General features: G+C 42.3%; 1 protein-coding gene across 1 annotated transcript in view; it reads left to right on the top strand.

Annotated features, from left to right (window-relative positions):
• IPCEF1 (interaction protein for cytohesin exchange factors 1) overlaps positions 1–19,191 on the top strand; it is a 125,659-nt gene that overhangs the window by 38,691 nt on the left and 67,777 nt on the right. Inside the window, exon 2 of the mRNA XM_032770821.2 lies at positions 5,880–5,929. Within this exon, the coding sequence (XP_032626712.1) occupies positions 5,880–5,929 (50 nt within the window). The remainder of the gene's footprint in view (positions 1–5,879; positions 5,930–19,191) is intronic.

Genomic DNA, 19,191 nt, shown 5'->3' with positions numbered 1-19,191 from the left:
CGGGGCTTGGTGAGCGTCAAAGCCACTGTCCTGGACAAAACCCGGAACATCCAGGAGTACATCAGTAAGATGGCCCCCAAAGATGAGCTGCTGAGAGAATGCCTGAGAATTACCATTGGGCTGCTTGAGAATGCCTGAGAATTACCATTGGGCTGCTATCCCATTGTGCTACGTGCTCAACAAATAAACAAAAACTGCTCTCTACCCCAGAAAATTCACTGTCTTATTTTATGACAAAAAGAGCTGGTTGAAAAAATTATATATAATCATTTGTTTTTTAAAAAATTCTCACCAAAAAGTTTTCATTTGAAATATTTTGTTGGAAGCTTTTTTTTTCAATTCATTTGGCAGGAAAGTTTCTAAATGCAAATATTCACTAGGAAATAGATTTTTTTTTCATTTTCAGTTTTTGAAAATGGAACACTTACATTTTTTTCTTGTACTTTGGGAGGAAGAGGTATATGCTACAATGTGTCCATTTTTCATAATAAACAGTCTCAGTTCACCCTCTGTCTAGCCTTTACGTCCATACTGTGTTACTTTGGCTAGTCCTACAAGGGACTGTTACAACCTGTCATGTCAAAAAGAAGCATAAGTAGTCGATATAGCTGTATTGTAGTCGGTGGGGCTAATCCGGCAAGCAGTTTGTGTGCAGAGTGATTTTCATTGTTTTTCTATGTGCAAAAGGCTTGCTGAATCAGGCCCTACTGGTATGATGAATAAATTGCCTGGGGAGGTTGTGGAATCGCCATCATTGTGGATTTTTAAGAGCAAGTTGGACAAACATCTGTCAGGGATGGTCTAGAAGATAATACTTAGTCCTGCCATGAGTGCAGGGGACTGGATGACCTCTTGAGGTCCCTTCCAGTCTTACGTTCTATAAGTTTGCACTCCTGCCCACCTGCCCCCACATACACAGCCATCGTTACCTTTACAGTTTCTTTAACTCCTTTAGAGCAGGTCTTCAGCTGAACCTGATGTGCTGCTATCATTCTGTTGAGCCTACTGTACATTAGAAAAGAATGCTGGCAATTGTGTACATACTATAGACCATATTTGTGTTAGCATGTGACTGGAGCTGCTGGAGTCTACTAAGTTAAAGGTGGTGGGAGGGGAAAAAGCAGCAATGTACGTTTATGAAATGAATAATTTGAAAAGGTGCATTGAGATTTAGGATTCTGTTCACAAAAAATTAAACGTCTTGCCCTGGCTAGTGCTGCTGTTGACACGGTATTTTATTCTCAGCTAGATTCACCCACTACTGCTTGTTTTCAAGTTATTTAATCAAACCTCTGTTCACTCTGGTGAGATTCTCTTTCTCCTCCCTCTCATTCTGTTGTTGTCTTTTTAACCACTGCAATATATTGCCCTCATGTGAAACATTTAATCTAAGCAGCATCCAACACTTTATCACAAGTATGTATTAATGAAACCATCCGACATTCTTCTGAAGTAGGTAATTATTATTTACACCCATTTTACAAATGGAGAAGCTAAGGTGCAAAGACGGTCAGTTGTTTGCCCTAAATCACATGGTGAGTCAGGGGCAGAGTTGAGACTAGAACCTAGGAGTTCTGATTCCCTGTTCTAACCAAAAGAAAATGAATCCCTCAAAATCTGTTGAGATTATATTTTCAAAGACAAGAACTGGCACTGATGGGAGTTGCACAGCCAAATCCCTCCCACTTGTTTTGAAATAATACTCCTGGGGGCTTGACTTGAACCCAGAAAGCAAGGAAAAGTAAAACAGGCTACAAATGTGTTTAAGTCCCACCATCTTCTTTGTATTGAAGTGTTGCTGGAGTTTTCAAACACTGGTTGATTTTTATGAGCTGCAAAACCTCTTCACACTTGTAAGTAGAAACAAACCCAAACAAACAACGACTTTGCACATGACTCAGAATTTCCTGGCTTTGATGAGTAAAAGTAAAACCCTTTAGAGTTATCTGAATGATGTGTGGGTATGTGTGGGGGGGGAGGAAGAAGTGAGGGCGATGTATGGTTTTTAAATATAAATCTTATATATGTGATGTGACTGTTTCCCTGCAGCAAGTGAGTGTGTCAAATCTGAATCATATTGGTTGAAAACAGTTGCATCTTCTCATTTGTGGTATGTAGTAGTCGGCAGATATCAAACCAAGTGTAGAATTTGGGAAGTGTGCTGAGCAATTTTCCTTCAGTGGCTTTCTTGTTTCTTTATGCATTGCCACCAGTTGTTAAATTGGATAGACAATCAGGACTGGATGGGAAGAATTGATTTTCCTTTCTGATGAGAGATACAGCGATTACCAGATTTTTGTGCTAAAAACATATTTATTGAGCTTTCCTGACAGAGCATTTAAATAGAGTGTGTGTGTGCAGGTGTGCGCACGGGGAGTGGGAGTCAATTTTTTTCCCTTGAGTTATATGTAATACGTGGTAATGTTAGTAGGATTTATTTTTTGCTGAGGGAAAATGGTTTTGATTCTTTTGGGGTTTGCATCATTCAGCAGAATCAAAACCACACATATTCAGTACACAGAATCTATCCCCTGACCCAGAAATGGCGTTTTATTTTGCATGACCACTTGAATCTGGAAAACTATGCCTATAGCTAACTTCCTATATTTGAATTATTGCCTGTTAGACATGTGGGATGTAATATTTGTAGTGAGAACTACTTTCTCCCTGGCTGTCCTATACACAGTGACCCACCATGTGTTATGCTTCACAAGTATAATAATTCTGCTTCCATGCCAGCTTCTAGAGCTCTAGGTGTAGCACACAGTGGCTGTTGCCTTCAGGTACCTAGTAAACCCCATGGGTTCAATCTTCCATTCCAGCTTCTGTGTTTGCAAGGAATCCCCTTCACATTATCTTTACTTACACAAACTGCAATGCAAATTTCCAAGGAACTTTCTATAAAACACTTGGACTGCTGCCTGATTGCAAGACCTTAGGGGTCCATTTTCTTTATGATGTCCCTCTTTTAGGAACATAGGAGTTGCTTGACTAGAGCAGACCCAAGGTCCATTTAGTCCAATATGCTGTCTCTGACTGTGGCCAGCACGAGATGCTTCATAGGAAGACAGTAGTGCTAGAACTAGGGGTACTGGGGGGCACTGCCACCCCCCCCCGCTTGAAGTAGTACTAGCAACCCAAATACATGGTTTCCATCATCAGCACTCACACTGTAAACATTGTTCCAGCACCCCTGGAGGAAGGTGTCAGAACCTTGCAGAAGGCCAATATGAGATAATCTGCCTCCTAGGTCAGGTCTCACCCTGCTCTCTTATAGTTAGTTTGATTTAAACCCTGAAGCATAAGGTTTAATATTTCTTCCACTTCATGTCATTAACTAGAAGTCTGGATATTCTTGATATCGCTCTAGACACCCAATCTCTTTAAAACATCTTATGTGTTTGGCCTCAATGACTTCTGTGGCAGTGAGTTCCACAGGCTACAGTGTGTGAAAAAAGTATTTCTTTTTTCAATTTTGAATTTGCCACCTTTTAATTTAATTGAACAGTCTGTGTTCTTGTGTTATAAGGCAGGGAAAACAAAATTTCCTAGTCTACCTTCCCTAGACTAGTTGCTATTTTATCACGTCCCCTCTTATTCATCGCCTTTGTAAGATGAAAAAATCCCAGTCTTTTCAATCTCTTTTCATATGAGTTTTTTTCCAGGCCCTGGATCATTCTTGTGACTCTTCTCCTTAACTCTCTCTAGTTCTGCAGTATCCTGTTAGAAACAGGGTGCACAGCACTGCTCATAGTATTCCACAGGAGGTCACACCTTCAATTTCTCTAAGGACACTGTAGTATTACTTGTATTATTCCCCATGCCATTTCTTGGACATCCTAACATCCTATTTGGACTTGTAATTGCAGCTGCACATTGTGCAGAGGGCCTTCATTGAGCAGTCTAATATGACACTCAGGTTCCTTTTTTGAGTGGATACTTTCATGGCTCAGTTGGTACAGATTACTCTGCTGAATACCCTTCAAATATTTAAAATGGTAATGCAGAGCCAAATGTGCACACACTTACCCATGTCTTCATATATACCCTCAAATTATACAGTGGAAAGAAGATGTAAATAGACTTTGCTCTCTGGAAAGTCACTAGTACCTTAGATAGCTAGGGACTTCAGAAAATGGAAAGTTTCTGATATTTATGTCCACACCTGTTTCAAGTTTTATTTCTCCCTGGACTCAGGTAGGGGACTCAGACTGACTAGTCATAGAGGGATTGGAACCTTTGTCAATATAAGATAAAAATATAACAAATAGACTAATAAATACAACTGCTTCCGATTAAAAAATATTAGCACCCAATAATGCTTAACTAGCACATTCCCATTCATAAAATTCCAATGGTGCTTCACAAACAGTACAAACTTTCAAGCACAGATGACTTCATCCATCATGGAGATGTGGCACAAGAACAACTAAATATTTAATAATAAAGCATATTTTTACTCTGTTTAAAAAAGTAACCTTGGTGCTGAATTTACATACAGACGTGTAGACTTTAAGGCCAGAACGGACATTCATGATCACTTAGTCTGACCTCCTGCGCATTGCAGGCCACAGAACCTCCCCACTCACTCCTATAATAGACCCATAATGTCTGGCTGAGTTATTGGAATCCACAGATCTTGATTTCAAGTTTTCAAGTTATACCATTTGCTCTAGGTCAAACCAGCAAGTGAAGATGCCCACACTGCAGAGGAAGGTGAAAAAACCCTAATGTTTCTGCCAGTCTGACCTGGGGGAAAATTCCTTCCTGACCCCAAATGTGGTGATCAGTTAGACCCTGAGCGTGTGGGCAAGACCCACCAGCCAGACACCTGGGAAAGAATTCTCTGTAGTAACTCAGAGCCCTCCCTGTCTACTGGCCTATCTCTGGCTGTTGGAGATATTTTCTAATAGCAGAAGTCCTTTATTTAAAGAAAATCTGATGACAGCAGCAGCCGTGCATACTTTTGCCTTATTAACCTGTCTCAATCTTGGCATAGGCCTAGTTTGCACTTGGAAGTTATACCATGTATCCATGTTGGTTAGGGGAGTGACTTTTTACCGATTCAGTTATACCAGTACAAGCCCGAATACAGATGAATTGTAATGGTGTAAAGGTACCTTACACTGCTGTAGTTATTCCCCTTCCCATACAGGATTAATTATCCTCGTATATAGCACCTTTATGCCAATGTAACAGTGTCCACATGGACATGCTTTAACGATGCCAATATATTTAAAGTGGTACAATCTCCCCAGTGTGGTTGAGGCTTTAGAATGACTGCCACTACAGTTTGAAATGGACCAGTTTCTGTGGTCATTAAATCCTGGGCTTCTGCTTAATTGCTAATAAGTGTGATAATCTGTAATACGGTCTTTCTGGCCAGATCAAAGCAAACACAAATGTAATTTGTCTTTTGAATGGTCTACAAATGACATTAATAGTGTCAATGATACCAGTAGTCAAAACAATAAATGTTCTGTGCCATAAAACAAACCCAAGAAGAAGCTAACCACAGTAATATGGAACCACTAGCACTGAAAGCCCCAAATCCCAAAATGTAAACCAAGAAGGTTGGAAAGTTTTTCATTTAATTTCTGTCCCCACACCCCCATGTCATTCTACACTTTTGGCTTACAGGACTAGATGTGCAAGAATACCATGAGAGAACTTGTTCATGAAATATCCATCCCAATTTTGCAGGCCCAGCTAGTATGGTCCTGGTTGGTATGGCATTCAGCAGTTGCTATGTCAACTGATTTACCAATTTTAGCTTTGCATAGTCATGACTTTTCAAAGACACACCAGTTTCCTCTTGGGCAACTTGAGCATTGCAACTAATTTGAGTAAGAATTTCCTCTCCATTTTGAGATGTATAGGAGTTGGCAGGGCAAGTGTGTGGCTGGTCACAGGAATTCCTAGCTGGTGGGTATGTAACTTTTAATCCTTTCCTCCTAAATTGGATGTTTTCTTGTCTTTGCTGAATGACTATTATGGTATTGAATTTTCACTTCCTTTCAAATGATCAGTAATACACTTATAAAATAAAGGAAGCTGTTCACATAGGCACATAACTGCTCTGTTCTACAAAGGTCTGCTTAAAAGAGATGTGCTACTTCCTTTTTTCCTTTGGTTAAACAAAGGAAATAGATTATTCTGAAATATTTTTTTTAAATGCATGTATTTCTACTTTGTAAAGGATCCTACTGATTATCTCTAAGCTGCATCAGAGGTCAGTGTGAGAGCCTCATTTTGGTTACTTCACTGAAATATGATGTATTTGAAGATGAGTATTTGATAGTGAAGTAAACAGAAACTGCAAAACCAATTTCAGTTTCTCAGAGAAAAATGTGCGAGTCTCAACATGTTATGTGGATTTATGGTGCTATATAAACAATGTGATTTAATCTGCTGTAGCAATAGCACTAAGTAAATGGTTTTCTATTTTTTAAGAAGGAAGGAATATGTGAATCTTTCATCGTTTTTGCTCATAAAAATGTGTGTGGTAGCGGCGGTGGTGGTGGTGGTATGCAAAACGACAAGCATGTATTATGTGAGCTTAATCACTCAGCTAAGGTTTTAACAGTCACTCTCGTATTGTTCAAATCCCGGGTTTCTCTGTGAATAGGTTATTCCAGATTACAAAACACTGGGTCCAAACCTAATACCAGTTCCCCTAAACTGAACTCAGATCTATTTAAGGTTCAGACAAGTAGCCTCTCCAAGCATCTCTGACTCCCAAAAGGTACCCTTTGGGCAATATGATAGTGTCTCTCTCTGTGCTTGGTTGAATTTAAATCCTAATGTACACCTTGCTAATATATTCTTTTATTTCAGCTAACAAATCTGAATACAGTTATCAAGTATTTGTTATTTTCAGTGTTAGAGCTATGTTGGTCCCAGGATATTAGAGAGACAAGGTGGATGAGGTAATATCGGTTATTGACCTTTCCCAGACCTGAAGAAGAGCTCTGTGTAGCTCGAAAGTTTGTCTCTTTGATAGAATCATAGAACTGGAAGGAACCTCATCTAGTCCAGTCCCCTGCACTCAAGGCAGGACTAAGTATTATTTAGATCATCCCTGACAGGTGTTTGTGCAACCTGCTCTTAAAAATCCCCAATGATAGAGATTCCACAACCTCCCTAGGCAATTTATTGCAGTGTTTAACCACTCTGACAGTTAGGAAGTTTTTCCTAATGTCCAACCTAAACCTCCCTTGCTGCAATTTAAGCCCATTGCTTCTTGGCCTATCCTCAGAGGTTAAGAAGAACAATTTTTCTCCCTCTTCCTTGTAAAAGCCTTTTATGTACTTGAAAATGGTTATGTCCCCTCTCAGTCTTCTCTTCTCCAGACTAAACAAATTCAATTTTTTCAACCTTCCTCATAGATCATGTTTTCCAGACCTTTAATCATTTCTATTATTCTTCTTTGGACTTTTTCCAGTTTGTCCAGATCTTTCTTGAAATGTGGCATCCAGAACTGGACACAATACTTCAGTTGAGGCCTAATCACTGCAGAGTAGAGTGGAAGAATTACTTCTTGAGTCTTGTTTACAACACTCCTGTTAATACATCCCAAAATGATGTTCACTTTTTTTGCAACAGCGTTACACTGTTGACTCTTATTTAGTTTGTGATCCACTATGACCCCCCGATCCCTTTCTGCTGTGCTCCTTGCTAGGCAATCATTTCCCATTTTGTATGTGTGCAACTGATTGTTCCTTCCTCAGAGGATTATTTTTCATTTGTCTTTATTGAATTTCATCCTATTTTCTTTAGACCATTTCTTCAGTTTGTCCAGATCATTTTGAATTTTAATCCTATCCTCCAAAGCACTTGCAACCCTCCCAGCTTGGTATCATCTGCAAACTTCATAAGTGTACTCTCTATTCCATTATCTAAATCACTGATAAAGCTATTGAACAGAACTGTACCCAGAACCTGTCAGTGCCTTCCCCTGCCTCCCAGCACCTCCTGATCAGCGGTTTCATGGCGTGCCAGAGGCTCAGGGATGGGGAGGAGGGAGGAATGAGGGAATGGCAGGCTCAGGGAATGGGTGGACTGAAGGTAGGGCCTGTGGCAGAGCCAGGGGTTGAGCAGTGAGCACTCCCTGGCACATTGGAAAGTTGGCGCCTGTAGCTCCAGCCCTGGAGTCTGTGCCTATACAAAGAGCTGCATCTTAACTTCTGAAGGGCTGCATGTGGCTCCGGAGCCACACGTTGGCCACCCCTGGACTATGGGGTTATAATACCTGCCAGTGTTTGACTTGCTAGCAGAAAATACACTCACTCTTTTTACAGTTCCCATTTTTTGCGCCTCAGCTTACCTGTCTGAGGCAGCACAGGCCAAAAGTTCTGTCTTTTCACAACTTTTTCAGAAAAGTGTTAAACAGAGTTAAACCTCAGAGCTATGAAATGCAAAACTCTAAATGTAAGTGTTGTTAATTGCTGTCACACAGCCTCAAAGAGAGAGTACCATTCAAGTTCTTACTGACAATATGTAGTACAAACACAGACATTTGCAAACAGTATCAGGAATACTTTTGAATTACTTCTTAAAAACATCTATCAGGCAGTAAACCTGTTGGTGTTCCTTATATAGACTTCCCCATTTTGTTGCTGTTGCACCTATTTTGGAATAAGGTTTCAATAGATCAGTTACAGTTTGGGGCTTTTCTATACAGGCAAGTCGTGGGAAAGTTAATGAGAAATGGCTAAGGTGTGAATTTAAAGTGCAAAGTTATTCTGCACAAACTCCTCATGTGAGCACTCTTATTCTGCACTAAAGCTCCATCTACACTACAGAGCGTGTACCATCATAGACCCCTTGTGTAGGTGCAGCCTATGCTGACAGTTTTTTCTGTCAATGTTGGAACACCACCTCCCTGAATGACAGTAGCTACATCCATGGAAGTGCTTTTCTGTCAACACAGCTGCATCTACATTAGGATTGTTGTCAGCATAGTTATGTTGGCTGGCATCTGTTTGGTGTTTTTTTTCAACCCTTGATTGCTATAGCTATGCTGATATAACTTTTAAGTGTAGCCCAAGCCTAAGACCGCACTTTTCTTCTGAGTGAGAGCATCCGCATGGGTGTTTGTGAAGCCAGAGGGTGTTAAATGTGCTTTAACTCGTGCACATTGATTTCACACCTTTACTTGATTCACTTTAACTTTTCTGAGTGTCACCCTGTAGATGTGCCCCAAGAGTGCCTTTGTGTTGTTTAGGGCATGGCTACGCATGCATGTAGAGCGCTGTGAGTTAAATCAGCCTTCAGAGACCACAATAGGGAAAACACTGCAGTGTGTCCACACAGACAGATTCAAGCGCACTGGCATGGCCGCATTAGCAGCTTTTGCAACAGCCACAGAGAGCAGTGCATTATGGTAGCTATCCCAGCATCCAAGTGGCTGCAACATGCTTTTCAAATGGGGGGCGTGGAGTGGAGTGTGACAGGGAGTGTGTGTGTATGAGAGAGAGAGTGGGTTTTGTGGGGGCTGAGAGCATGTCAGCATGCTGTCTTGTAAGTTCAGACATCAGCAGACCCCTCACCTGCCTCTCTCACACACAGCATTCCACAGTAATGGTTGCTTTGTTCCGGAGCAGATAAGCAGCCCGCTGTCAGAAACGGAGCATTGAAAGGGCATATCGGCATTCCTGCAGTGATTCCAAAACAATGACAAGAGTGGCCATTTGACTTAAGGGGACTATGGGAAGTTTCCAGAGACTGAGCAGAGCGCAGCAATGCAACACCTCGATCACACTGACACTGGGGCATTTCAGCCAAGGCACAGCAAGCGTTATGCCTCTTGTGGAGGTGGATTACCAGGAGCGCTCTAGCCACGGAATCAGAGCACTCTAAGTGCCTTGTCAGTGTGGATGGGGAGTGAGCTAGGGTGCCCAGGGCGGCTTAAATGCGCTCTAACTCGCAAGTGTAGCCATGCCCTTAGATCAGTCCACTTTGGAAGTGGGTTAAGCTAAAGCTCACAAAGGCACTCTTAGGTTTGGTCCACAATTAGAAGTTATGTCACCATAGATATGTTAGTTAGGGCTGTGGAAAAAACAAACACGCTCCAGCCAGCATAGCTATGCCAGCACCTTCCCCTCCTCCTCCCCACAAGTATAGACGGAGCTATGCCAATAGAGTTTGTCTGCTGACGTAGCTAATGTTGTTTAGGGACGTGTTTCTACACTGTCAGAAAAACTCCTTGTGTTGGTATGGGTTGTGATTACCGTATGGGGCTGGGCTGGGATAGACTCCGGTAGTATAGGCGTAGCCTCTGTTTGCTGTTGGATTAAGTTACAGCAGTTTAAGATCACTTTACTCCTGAGAGAGCTGGTGGTAACAGGTTTTAACTCAGGCACATTCACATTACACCTTCAGCTGAGTCACCTTAAGTTCCCTGCCTGTCCCAGTGTAGGTAAGCGCTTAGTGTAGAATAAGAGTATCCACATAGGGAGCTAATGTGGATAGCTATTGGGCAAGAGCAATTCTGCATGAGCTATTCTGGGACTTTTCCCTGTGTAAACAAGACCTTGTGTAGTGCACTCCTCTACACACATTCTGCTCTAACTAGAGCTGGGTGAAGAATTGATCTTTTGGTTTGGCCGGCTCTTATGTCAACGGATATGATTTAGATTTGTGAGATTTGCATACACAAGGGCAGAATTTGTCCCTCAGTTGTGGTTTTTGTCATGTGCCTTTTCATTTTCCTAAATATGTCTTCACTATTTAAAAGCTGGTTTGAGGACATGCATTATAGCAACCTTACCTCAGGAAGACTGGCTTTTTGCCATTATTGAATAGGAACCTGGTTTTCTGCAAATGCACTTACAGCTTTCTGTGATCTTTTAACTGTCTTCAGTCAGACTCAGGAATCAGAAAGGCATCATCACTTGTCACAAGGTACTAATTCAGTTATGGTAGGGTACTAGTGCCAGCCAAAGACTGGGCTTAGATGAGCTACATCCAAAACATTAAATAGTAATAATACCTAGTGCCTATATAGTGCTTTTCATAAGTAGGTCGCAAAGCCCTTCACAACTTGTAATGTATTTATCTTCACAACATCCCTGTGAGGTAGGGAAGTGCTGTTAAGCCCATTTTGCGGAGAGTTTCTCTGTGCTGCAGTTAAAAAAAAAAAAAACAGAAAAAAAAAGAGACACCCCCCCCATCTCACAGAACTGGAAGGGACCTTGAAAAGTCATTGAGTCCAGCCCCCTACCTTTAGTAGCAGGACAAGTACTGATTTTGTCCCAGATCCCTAAGTGGCCCTCTCAAGGATTGAACTCACCACCCTGGGTTTAGCTGACCAATGGTCAAACCACTGAGCTGTCCATCCCTCTCTAAAGTCCCTCAGTCTACATAGCAACTAGACACAAGTAGCTGGTATTGCCGAGCTGACTCAGGCTTGTGGGGCTCGGGCTGCAGGGTTGTTTCACTGCAGTGTAGACTTCTGAACTTGGGCTGGCACCATCCCAGCTCGCACGGTCCTAGAGCCTGGGCTCCAGCCTGAGCCTGGAAATTTACACTGCAATGAAACAGCTCCACAGCCCATGTGCCCCAGTGTGCTGGCACAAGCCAGCTGTGTTTTTTTTCACTGCAGTGTAGACATAACATGTGTGACTTGGCCAAGTAACTTACCATTACAGTACTTCTGTATGACATTACTATTTGTTTATCATCTTATGCATGATAACACTTTTGAAACATATGCGCTAGATTAGAATATCTGGTCAGAAGGTGAGAAAAGTCATGTAGCGGCCAACAAAAACAGGATGCATAGCAGCATGTACTTGGATGGGCCATTAATATTACATGGGAGGAACAAAAGTGCCATTCCTTATGTTAGGTAAGAGTTCAGTCCAAAAGTACTGTCCTGCCAGGTCGATTGGTTTCAGTCAAGGCAACTCAAATCACTGGTATTTAAAATACTGATATTAATCTTTTTTAAAAAATCTCTAGTTGATTTAAATTATTGCAGTTGAAATCAATGTACATGACTGTTGGATGTATTGAGTGTGGGTTAGCTACCTTCCAGGCATTTACTGCTTTTTGATAACAAATATGTGCCATGTTCAAGAAGTGATGTGTCTAAATGAATCTCTTCAGTCTTCATTCCTAATTCTATTCACCATGTGTCATTCTTCTTAGCGTATGCACAACACGCCTCAGGTGGCACGTGACTAGGGTTAATCAACGAATTTGATCCGCTGGTTGGATCATTAGCTTCCCCGGCTTGGACTGGGTACTGACAGGATGCAACGTGATCGCTGATCCATATCCCCCCACGTGTCATTGAAATACAGTATATGCAAGCTATATAGTTAGACTTAAACTACACAAAACCCCTAAACAGTTTGTTACAATGCTTTTATTTTGTACTTTTTGTACTCAACAAAGTAGTCCATGCATTTATCACTCGAATTTTGAAAGTATGCTTTCTTTTCCCACCAGAACTGTAAAAATAATAATCTCATCAAAATATTGAAGTATTTGAGGTTCTGTACAACAGTGTAAATTCAAATAAAATATCTCCTTAAAATACAAACACATACAAACAAATTGGGTCCAATTTAGAGAAAAAAGAGGCGTGGGAGAGAGGGAAGGTGATAGAGGGTCACCTTTAGTCATTCAAAAATACATTTTTCCATCTTTTAAAAAAGAAACCCTCAAGTTGTTTCATGTGGAGAGAGATGTAACACGATAGATTTTAGAGGGGAATGAGTTCCACACTCTAAAGCCCATGAGAGCAAAAAATGTAATACAGACCTGGTCACAAAATAGTAAGTATTTTTAATTAAAAAAAAATTGATCAATTTCCAGGCTTTTCACAGAAATTTTCCATTTTTTTAGGGGAAAAATGATGAAAAATTTTCACTAGTATTTTCATTTTGTTTTTAAAAAAATCATTTACAAAAAGGGCCATTTTTGGTAGGAGACAAGTTTTGATCACTATTTTGGACCAACTTCATTGCAGTCACCTATTTTCAGGTGCAATGGTGGCAATTCTTAATCTATGTTGAGTGTGTTCATCAGCTATTCAACAGTGCAAAGTTCAAAAACCAATTGTCTGAGACAGGGCTACCCCCCATGAGTGGTAATTAACAATCTTCTATTGGGGATCCATTTCTGTGCATTTTAGGCTTAAACATGAAACTATAGCTACAATAGATCGAGTATGTTCAGTCTGGCTGATTACAACAGTAAAATATCTCCAACTGCCCTTGCCATTAGCGGTGAGCTTAGCTAATGTTTTATTCTTGCTCCTAGGCCTCTCTGGTGGTGGTGTTTTTTTAAACATCTGGTACATATGTGATCCCTTTTCCAGCCTGTCAATAGGTATAGGAATTTTTCCAAATATTTCTACATAGGCCCTTTGTGTGATCTATAGACACAGCAGGTTTTCCTCTCTTCTGTCTCCTCTCCATCATCACTAACGTAACCAAAAAAGGCACAGGGCATGTCTGAGATCTGTGAAGGGTTCAAGTGAACAAACATCTGGTAATTTTGGGCCTGAATCTGCTGCCTTATACCCACTGATATAACTCAAATAAAGCCATGGATTTAAAAATTTATTCTGGATTTACTCTTGTATATTTAAAATCTGAATCTGGCTATTTGCTGTCTTTCATAAATTCTTGGACTTTAACTCAGAGACAGAGAAACGGCTTGGTTAGCTCCAGTTTAGCAGAACAGTAGTAAGAGCTCAAGTTTAGCAGAGCAAAGCGTCTCCTTTGGAGATATTTCCATCCCTACAAAGAGGTGCCTCTTCCAAGTGACTGTCTTGCTTCTGAGTTTCTTTGTGGTCGTCATGACACCTTGATGCACTTAAAACGACTTTCACTAAACAAGGACACTTCACCAGAGAAATAGATCATCTCATGGAATGGGCCACCCAAATATCCCAAGAGAACCTACTTCAATATGGGGGGAGGGAGGGAGAAACAAAACTCCTGACTGCACACCCCTAATTGTCACCTACCACCCCACACTGGACTCCTTTTAGAACATCATTTAACCAGTTACAACCCATACTTGATGCAGACCACATCCTGAAAGAAGTCTTTCCCAAACTCCACTCTTCTGGCCTTCCAACAACCCCTGAACCTCACCAAACTCATAATCAAAGGCAACCTCCCCACAGATCAAGACACACCAACTCAAAGCGGCATCAGCCCCATCAGAACAACAGATGCAAAACCTGCATCCATATCTTCATTGCTACGATGATCAATAACTCCTCCCCCCAACATCTCTTTCAAAATCCATGGGTCCTACACATGCCCATCACAACATATGGTATACCTCATCCAGTGTACTAAGCACTCCAGTAACAACTATGTAGGTGAAATGAGACAATCCCTACACTCCTGAATGAACTCTCCCAGAAAATTAAGATAACTATACCATATCACCTGTGGTGTGAATACTTCTCACAGAATAATCACTCCACAACTGACCTCTCAGTCCTTGTTCTCAATGGAAACCTGCACTACACCTTGAAAAGATGACCCTGAGAGCTTAAATTCATAATTTTGCTAGACACTAAAAATAATGGACTTGGTAAAGACACTGGATTTATGGCTCATTACAACAGTCCGTAACTCACGAACTCTCTGTCCTATGACTGCAGAGGTGCTAACTGCCCACTTCAACTTGAATGGTCTCTTGCCACACGTGGGTTAACTCCTTGTGCTTAACAATCTCTCCCACCTTGTATTTAGCTGAGACACTCTTGTTACCTTTCCCAGAACCTGGGGAAAAGCTCTGTGTAGCTCAAAAGCTTGTCTCTTTCACCAGCAGAAGTTGATCCAATGAAAGATTTTATCTCACTGCTTGTCCCTTTAATGACCCAAAGGAAGCAGTTTCCATGCTGACAATTCCTACTTTAAAACTAAAATTGTTACACTTTTCAAGAAGCTTTAAAGGTGGTAAAGAGGACAGTTAACCTCTGCCACTTCTCCCTGGTTGGTAGTGTATAGCATTTGAGTGCTAGGTGAAGATAAGATTTGTATTGAGAAACAGCTGCTTAACTAGAATACTATCTGTGGTTCAGTTACAGGAGACATTCTCTACATGCAGCTGTGCAGTGGTTGGAGCTTCACTCCTTGCATATCATATTTCTCTCTTTCCTGCCTCCTTTACTTGGGGATCTGAATTCCGAACGATTTAACAATATAAACACACTAGTACTAATTATCCTTTCTCTCACTCATGCCTGTCACCCCAATTGGGGTATGGGCCGCCAGCCACAGATCTCCAGAGTCCTCTATCCTGGGCCATTCACTCTAGCTGGTTCCAGGTATAGCCCATTTTTTTGCTATCAGCCTGAAGGTCGCGTCGCCAGGTATTTCTTGGACGACCTCTTTTCCGCTTGCCTTGGGGGTTCCACCGCAGTGCCTGTCTGGTGATGTTAGTTGGCTGCTTGCGTAATGTATGTCCTATCCAACCCCACCTTCTCCTTCTGATTTCTGCCTCTGCTGAGAGTTGACGGGTCTTCTCCAAGAGGTGGGTGTTACTGATGGTGTCTGGCCAGCGGATCTGGAGAATCCTTCTGACGCAGCTATTAATGAAGGTCTGGATCTTCCTGATGGTTGTTTTGGTTGTCCTCCAGGTTTCAGCTCCATACAGTAGGACTGATTTCACATTGGAGTTGAACAGTCGAATTTTTATTGCCAAAGACAGTTCTCTGGAGCTCCAGATGTTCTTGAGCTGTAAGAAGGCTGCTCTTGCCTTACCAATCCTTACTTTGATGTCTGCGTCTGTGCCACCCTGCTGGTCGATGATGCTACCTAGGTAGGTGAAGGACTGCACTTCTTCCAAGGGGCTTCCATTCAGTGTGACTGGGTCGTTGCTGATGGAATTAATCCTAAGGATCTTGGTCTTGTCCTTGTGAATGTTGAGGCCAACCTGTGATGACGTGGCTGCCACAGTGTTGGTCTTCTCTTGCATCTGCTCTTTACTGTGCGAAAGGAGTGCAAGATCGTCAGCAAAGTCCAGGTCATCAAGCTGGGTCCACAACGTCCACTGGATTCCATTCCTACGCTCGTAAGTGGATGTCTTCATAATCCAATCGATGACGAGGAGAAAGAGAAGTGGTGACAACAAGCATCCTTGTCTGACTCCAGTTCGCACCTGGAAGCTGTTAGTGAGCTGCCCTCCATGGATCACTCTACAGTGTATACCATCATATGAGTTCTTGATCAGGTTGACCACCTTTGCTGGAATGCCGTAGTGCCGAAGGAGCTTCCAGAGGGTCTCTCGATCCACGCTATCGAACGCTTTCTCATAGTCAACAAAGTTGATGTACAACGAGGAGTTCCACTCCACAGACTGCTCGACTATGATGCGAAGCGTTGCTATCTGGTCCGTGCATGATCTGTTCAGCCGGAAACCTGCCTGTTCATCTCGTAGCTGTGGATCGACGGCATCCTTCATTCTCTCTAAGAGAACTCGGTTGAAGACCTTCCCTGGCACCGACAGGAGTGTGATTCCTCTATAATTGGCACAGTTGCTAAGGTCTCCTTTCTTGGGGATTTGGATGAGATATCCCTCTTTCCAGTCTGCCGGAATCACTTCTTCTTCCCATATCTTCTCAAAAAGGGGGCACAGCATTTCCACTGAAGCATCCAGGTCTGCTTTCAGGGCCTCTGCTGGGATGTCATCAGGTCCAGCCGCCTTCCTGTTCTTCATCATGGTGATGGCTTTTCTGATCTCATCTCTGGTTGGTTTATCGCAATTAATTGGGAGGTCCTCGTTGGCTGGGTTAATGTCTGGTGGATTTGGTGGTGCTGGTCTGTTCAGGAGTTCCTCAAAGTGCTCCGCCCATCTGTTCATCTGTTGTTCTATTCCTGTTATAGACTTTCCCTGCTTGTCTTTAACGGGACGTTCTGGCTTGCTGAACTTTCCAGACAGTCGCTTGGTAGTATCATACAGCTGTTTCATGTTACCGCTGTATGCTGCCTGCTCCGCTTCTGCTGCCAGTTCATCCACATACTCTTTCTTGTCCTTCCTAATATTCCTCTTCACTGCTCTGTGGGCTTCAGCATACTCTTTTTGAGCTTTGGCCTTTGCAGCTCTAGTCCTGCTGTTGTTGACTGCTGCCTTCTTCTTCTTTCTGTCTTCTATCTTGGTCAAGGTCTCTGCTGTGATCCACTCTTTCTGCTGGTGTTTCTTAATTCCAAGCACTTCCTGGCATACTAACCTAAGTCTCTCTCTCACTTTCTGCCATCTGTTTAGTACACTGTCTTCCCCTTCCTCAGACCAATCCTGTAATACTGAAAACTTATTCTTCAGCATCAGTCCAAAATCTTCCTTGGTCTTACGGTCCTTCAGAAGGCTGACGTTGTACTTCACTCTTCTGTCTGACGTATCTATCCAGCTCTGCTTCAGCTTCAGCTTCAATCTAGCCACCACTAAGTGATGGTCGGACGCCACGTCTGCTCCTCTTCTAACTCTAACGTCCTGCAAGGATCTTCTGAACTTCTTGCTAATGCAGACATGGTCGATCTGATTTTCTGTCGTGCCTGCTGGTGATACCCAGGTACTCTTGTGGATCCGCTTGTGAGGAAAGATGCTACCTCCTATGACCAGGTTGTTAAGTGCACACAGATCCACAAATCTCTCTCCATTCTCACTCATCTCTCCCAGAGCGTGGGTCCCCATGACTTGTTCGTATCCTGTGTTGTCAGGTCCAATTTTGGCATTAAAGTCTCCCATAAGGATGATGATGTCTTTGTCTGGGAGAATCTCTAATATTTTCTGGAGTCTGTTGTAAAAATAATCTTTGTCCTCCTCTTTGCTGTCATTAGTTGGAGCGTAGCACTGAACAACAATCATCTTAATCCTCTTCATTTTAGTTCTGAAGGATGCTGTGATGAACCTGGGACCATGTGCCTCCCAACCAATCAGTGCTCTCTGTGCCTGCTTGGACAACATGAAGCCTACTCCCTGTGTGTGGGGTGCGTCGCTCTCTTCATGTCCTGAATACAGCAACAGCTCTCCTGTCAACAGTCGTCTCTGTCCAGCTTGCGTCCATCTTGTCTCGTTGATGCCTAATAGGGTCAGGTTGTTGCTCCTCATCTCTGCTGCAACCTGCGCCGTCTTTCCTGACTCATACATGGTCCTCACGTTCCATATGCCTATGGTAATCCTCCTGGTTGCAAGAAGGGTAATCGGCTTAGTGGCTTCCTCACGGCTTTCACCACCCAGTGTCATGCATCTTCGAGTTGAAGACCCTTCTTTTTCCAGGGTAAAAGTCTCCGTTGTCTCTATTGTTGGCATTTCTGTAGCAGGTTGATTTTTTACGGGGTGGAGTTGCTAGCCCCACGCCCAACCCTCCTCCTTTTATCCTGACTTGGGACAGGTAGATGGCCCCAAAGGACCTCTCTGGTGGAGTTAATTATCCTTTCATTGAACACCATTTTCTCTCTTTCCTTCTGCACAAATGGTGTCAGACTATGACTGATTGCTACATTTTATGGGTGTGTATAAAGGAAATTCTTGAACTACACCATGCAGCATATTACAACTTCCATCTTTTGCCTGTCCCTGTGTCATTGTTTGTGGATTCTATTGCCAACCTCCAGCTTTTAAAGTTAGTCAGAACCCAATAAAATCATGATTGTAAAAAGTAATAAACTTGGGATGGTTTTTCATTGGCTTCCAGAACCTTTGGGGTTCACATTTTTTAAGCTTTTCTATCCCACTGTGGAGACTTTTCTAAATGGAAGCTGAGATTCTTACATACGTATGTGACCCCAAGAGCTGAGGCTTTCAAAAAATCCACATCCATTGCGACACTCGTGATAAAATTGTGAGTTGGCAACAGGGAATGTAGTGGGGAAAATTCCCTTTCTTCTACATCGTATTAGCTTTGGCAGTAGTAAAGCTATGGTTAATTTTTCTTCAAAAGCAACTAGTGGTTGTGGGCATGCCATTTGAGATCTTGGAAATGCCTGATTTTCATTGGGTAGGTGCTCATCTTTTCCTGAAAATGTCTCAACCACTAGTCGCTTCTGAAAATCTATGCCAGAATCTGCAAAATACCAGATTGACTCAAAATACAATATAAATACTAAAAGTGCAGAACTCAGACTTGTGGGAAAACCTCCAGTGCACCCCTCCCTAGATGACACTATAAGGGTGCTCAGGGTCAGTTTTCTCTTCTTTTCTTGACAATCATCATGT

The sequence above is a fragment of the Chelonoidis abingdonii genome, chromosome 3 (genome assembly GCF_003597395.2).
Source record: "Chelonoidis abingdonii isolate Lonesome George chromosome 3, CheloAbing_2.0, whole genome shotgun sequence".
NCBI lineage: Eukaryota > Metazoa > Chordata > Testudines > Testudinidae > Chelonoidis > Chelonoidis abingdonii.
Note: the sequence above shows the minus strand (reverse complement) of the source record. Positions and strands in the feature narration are given on the sequence as shown.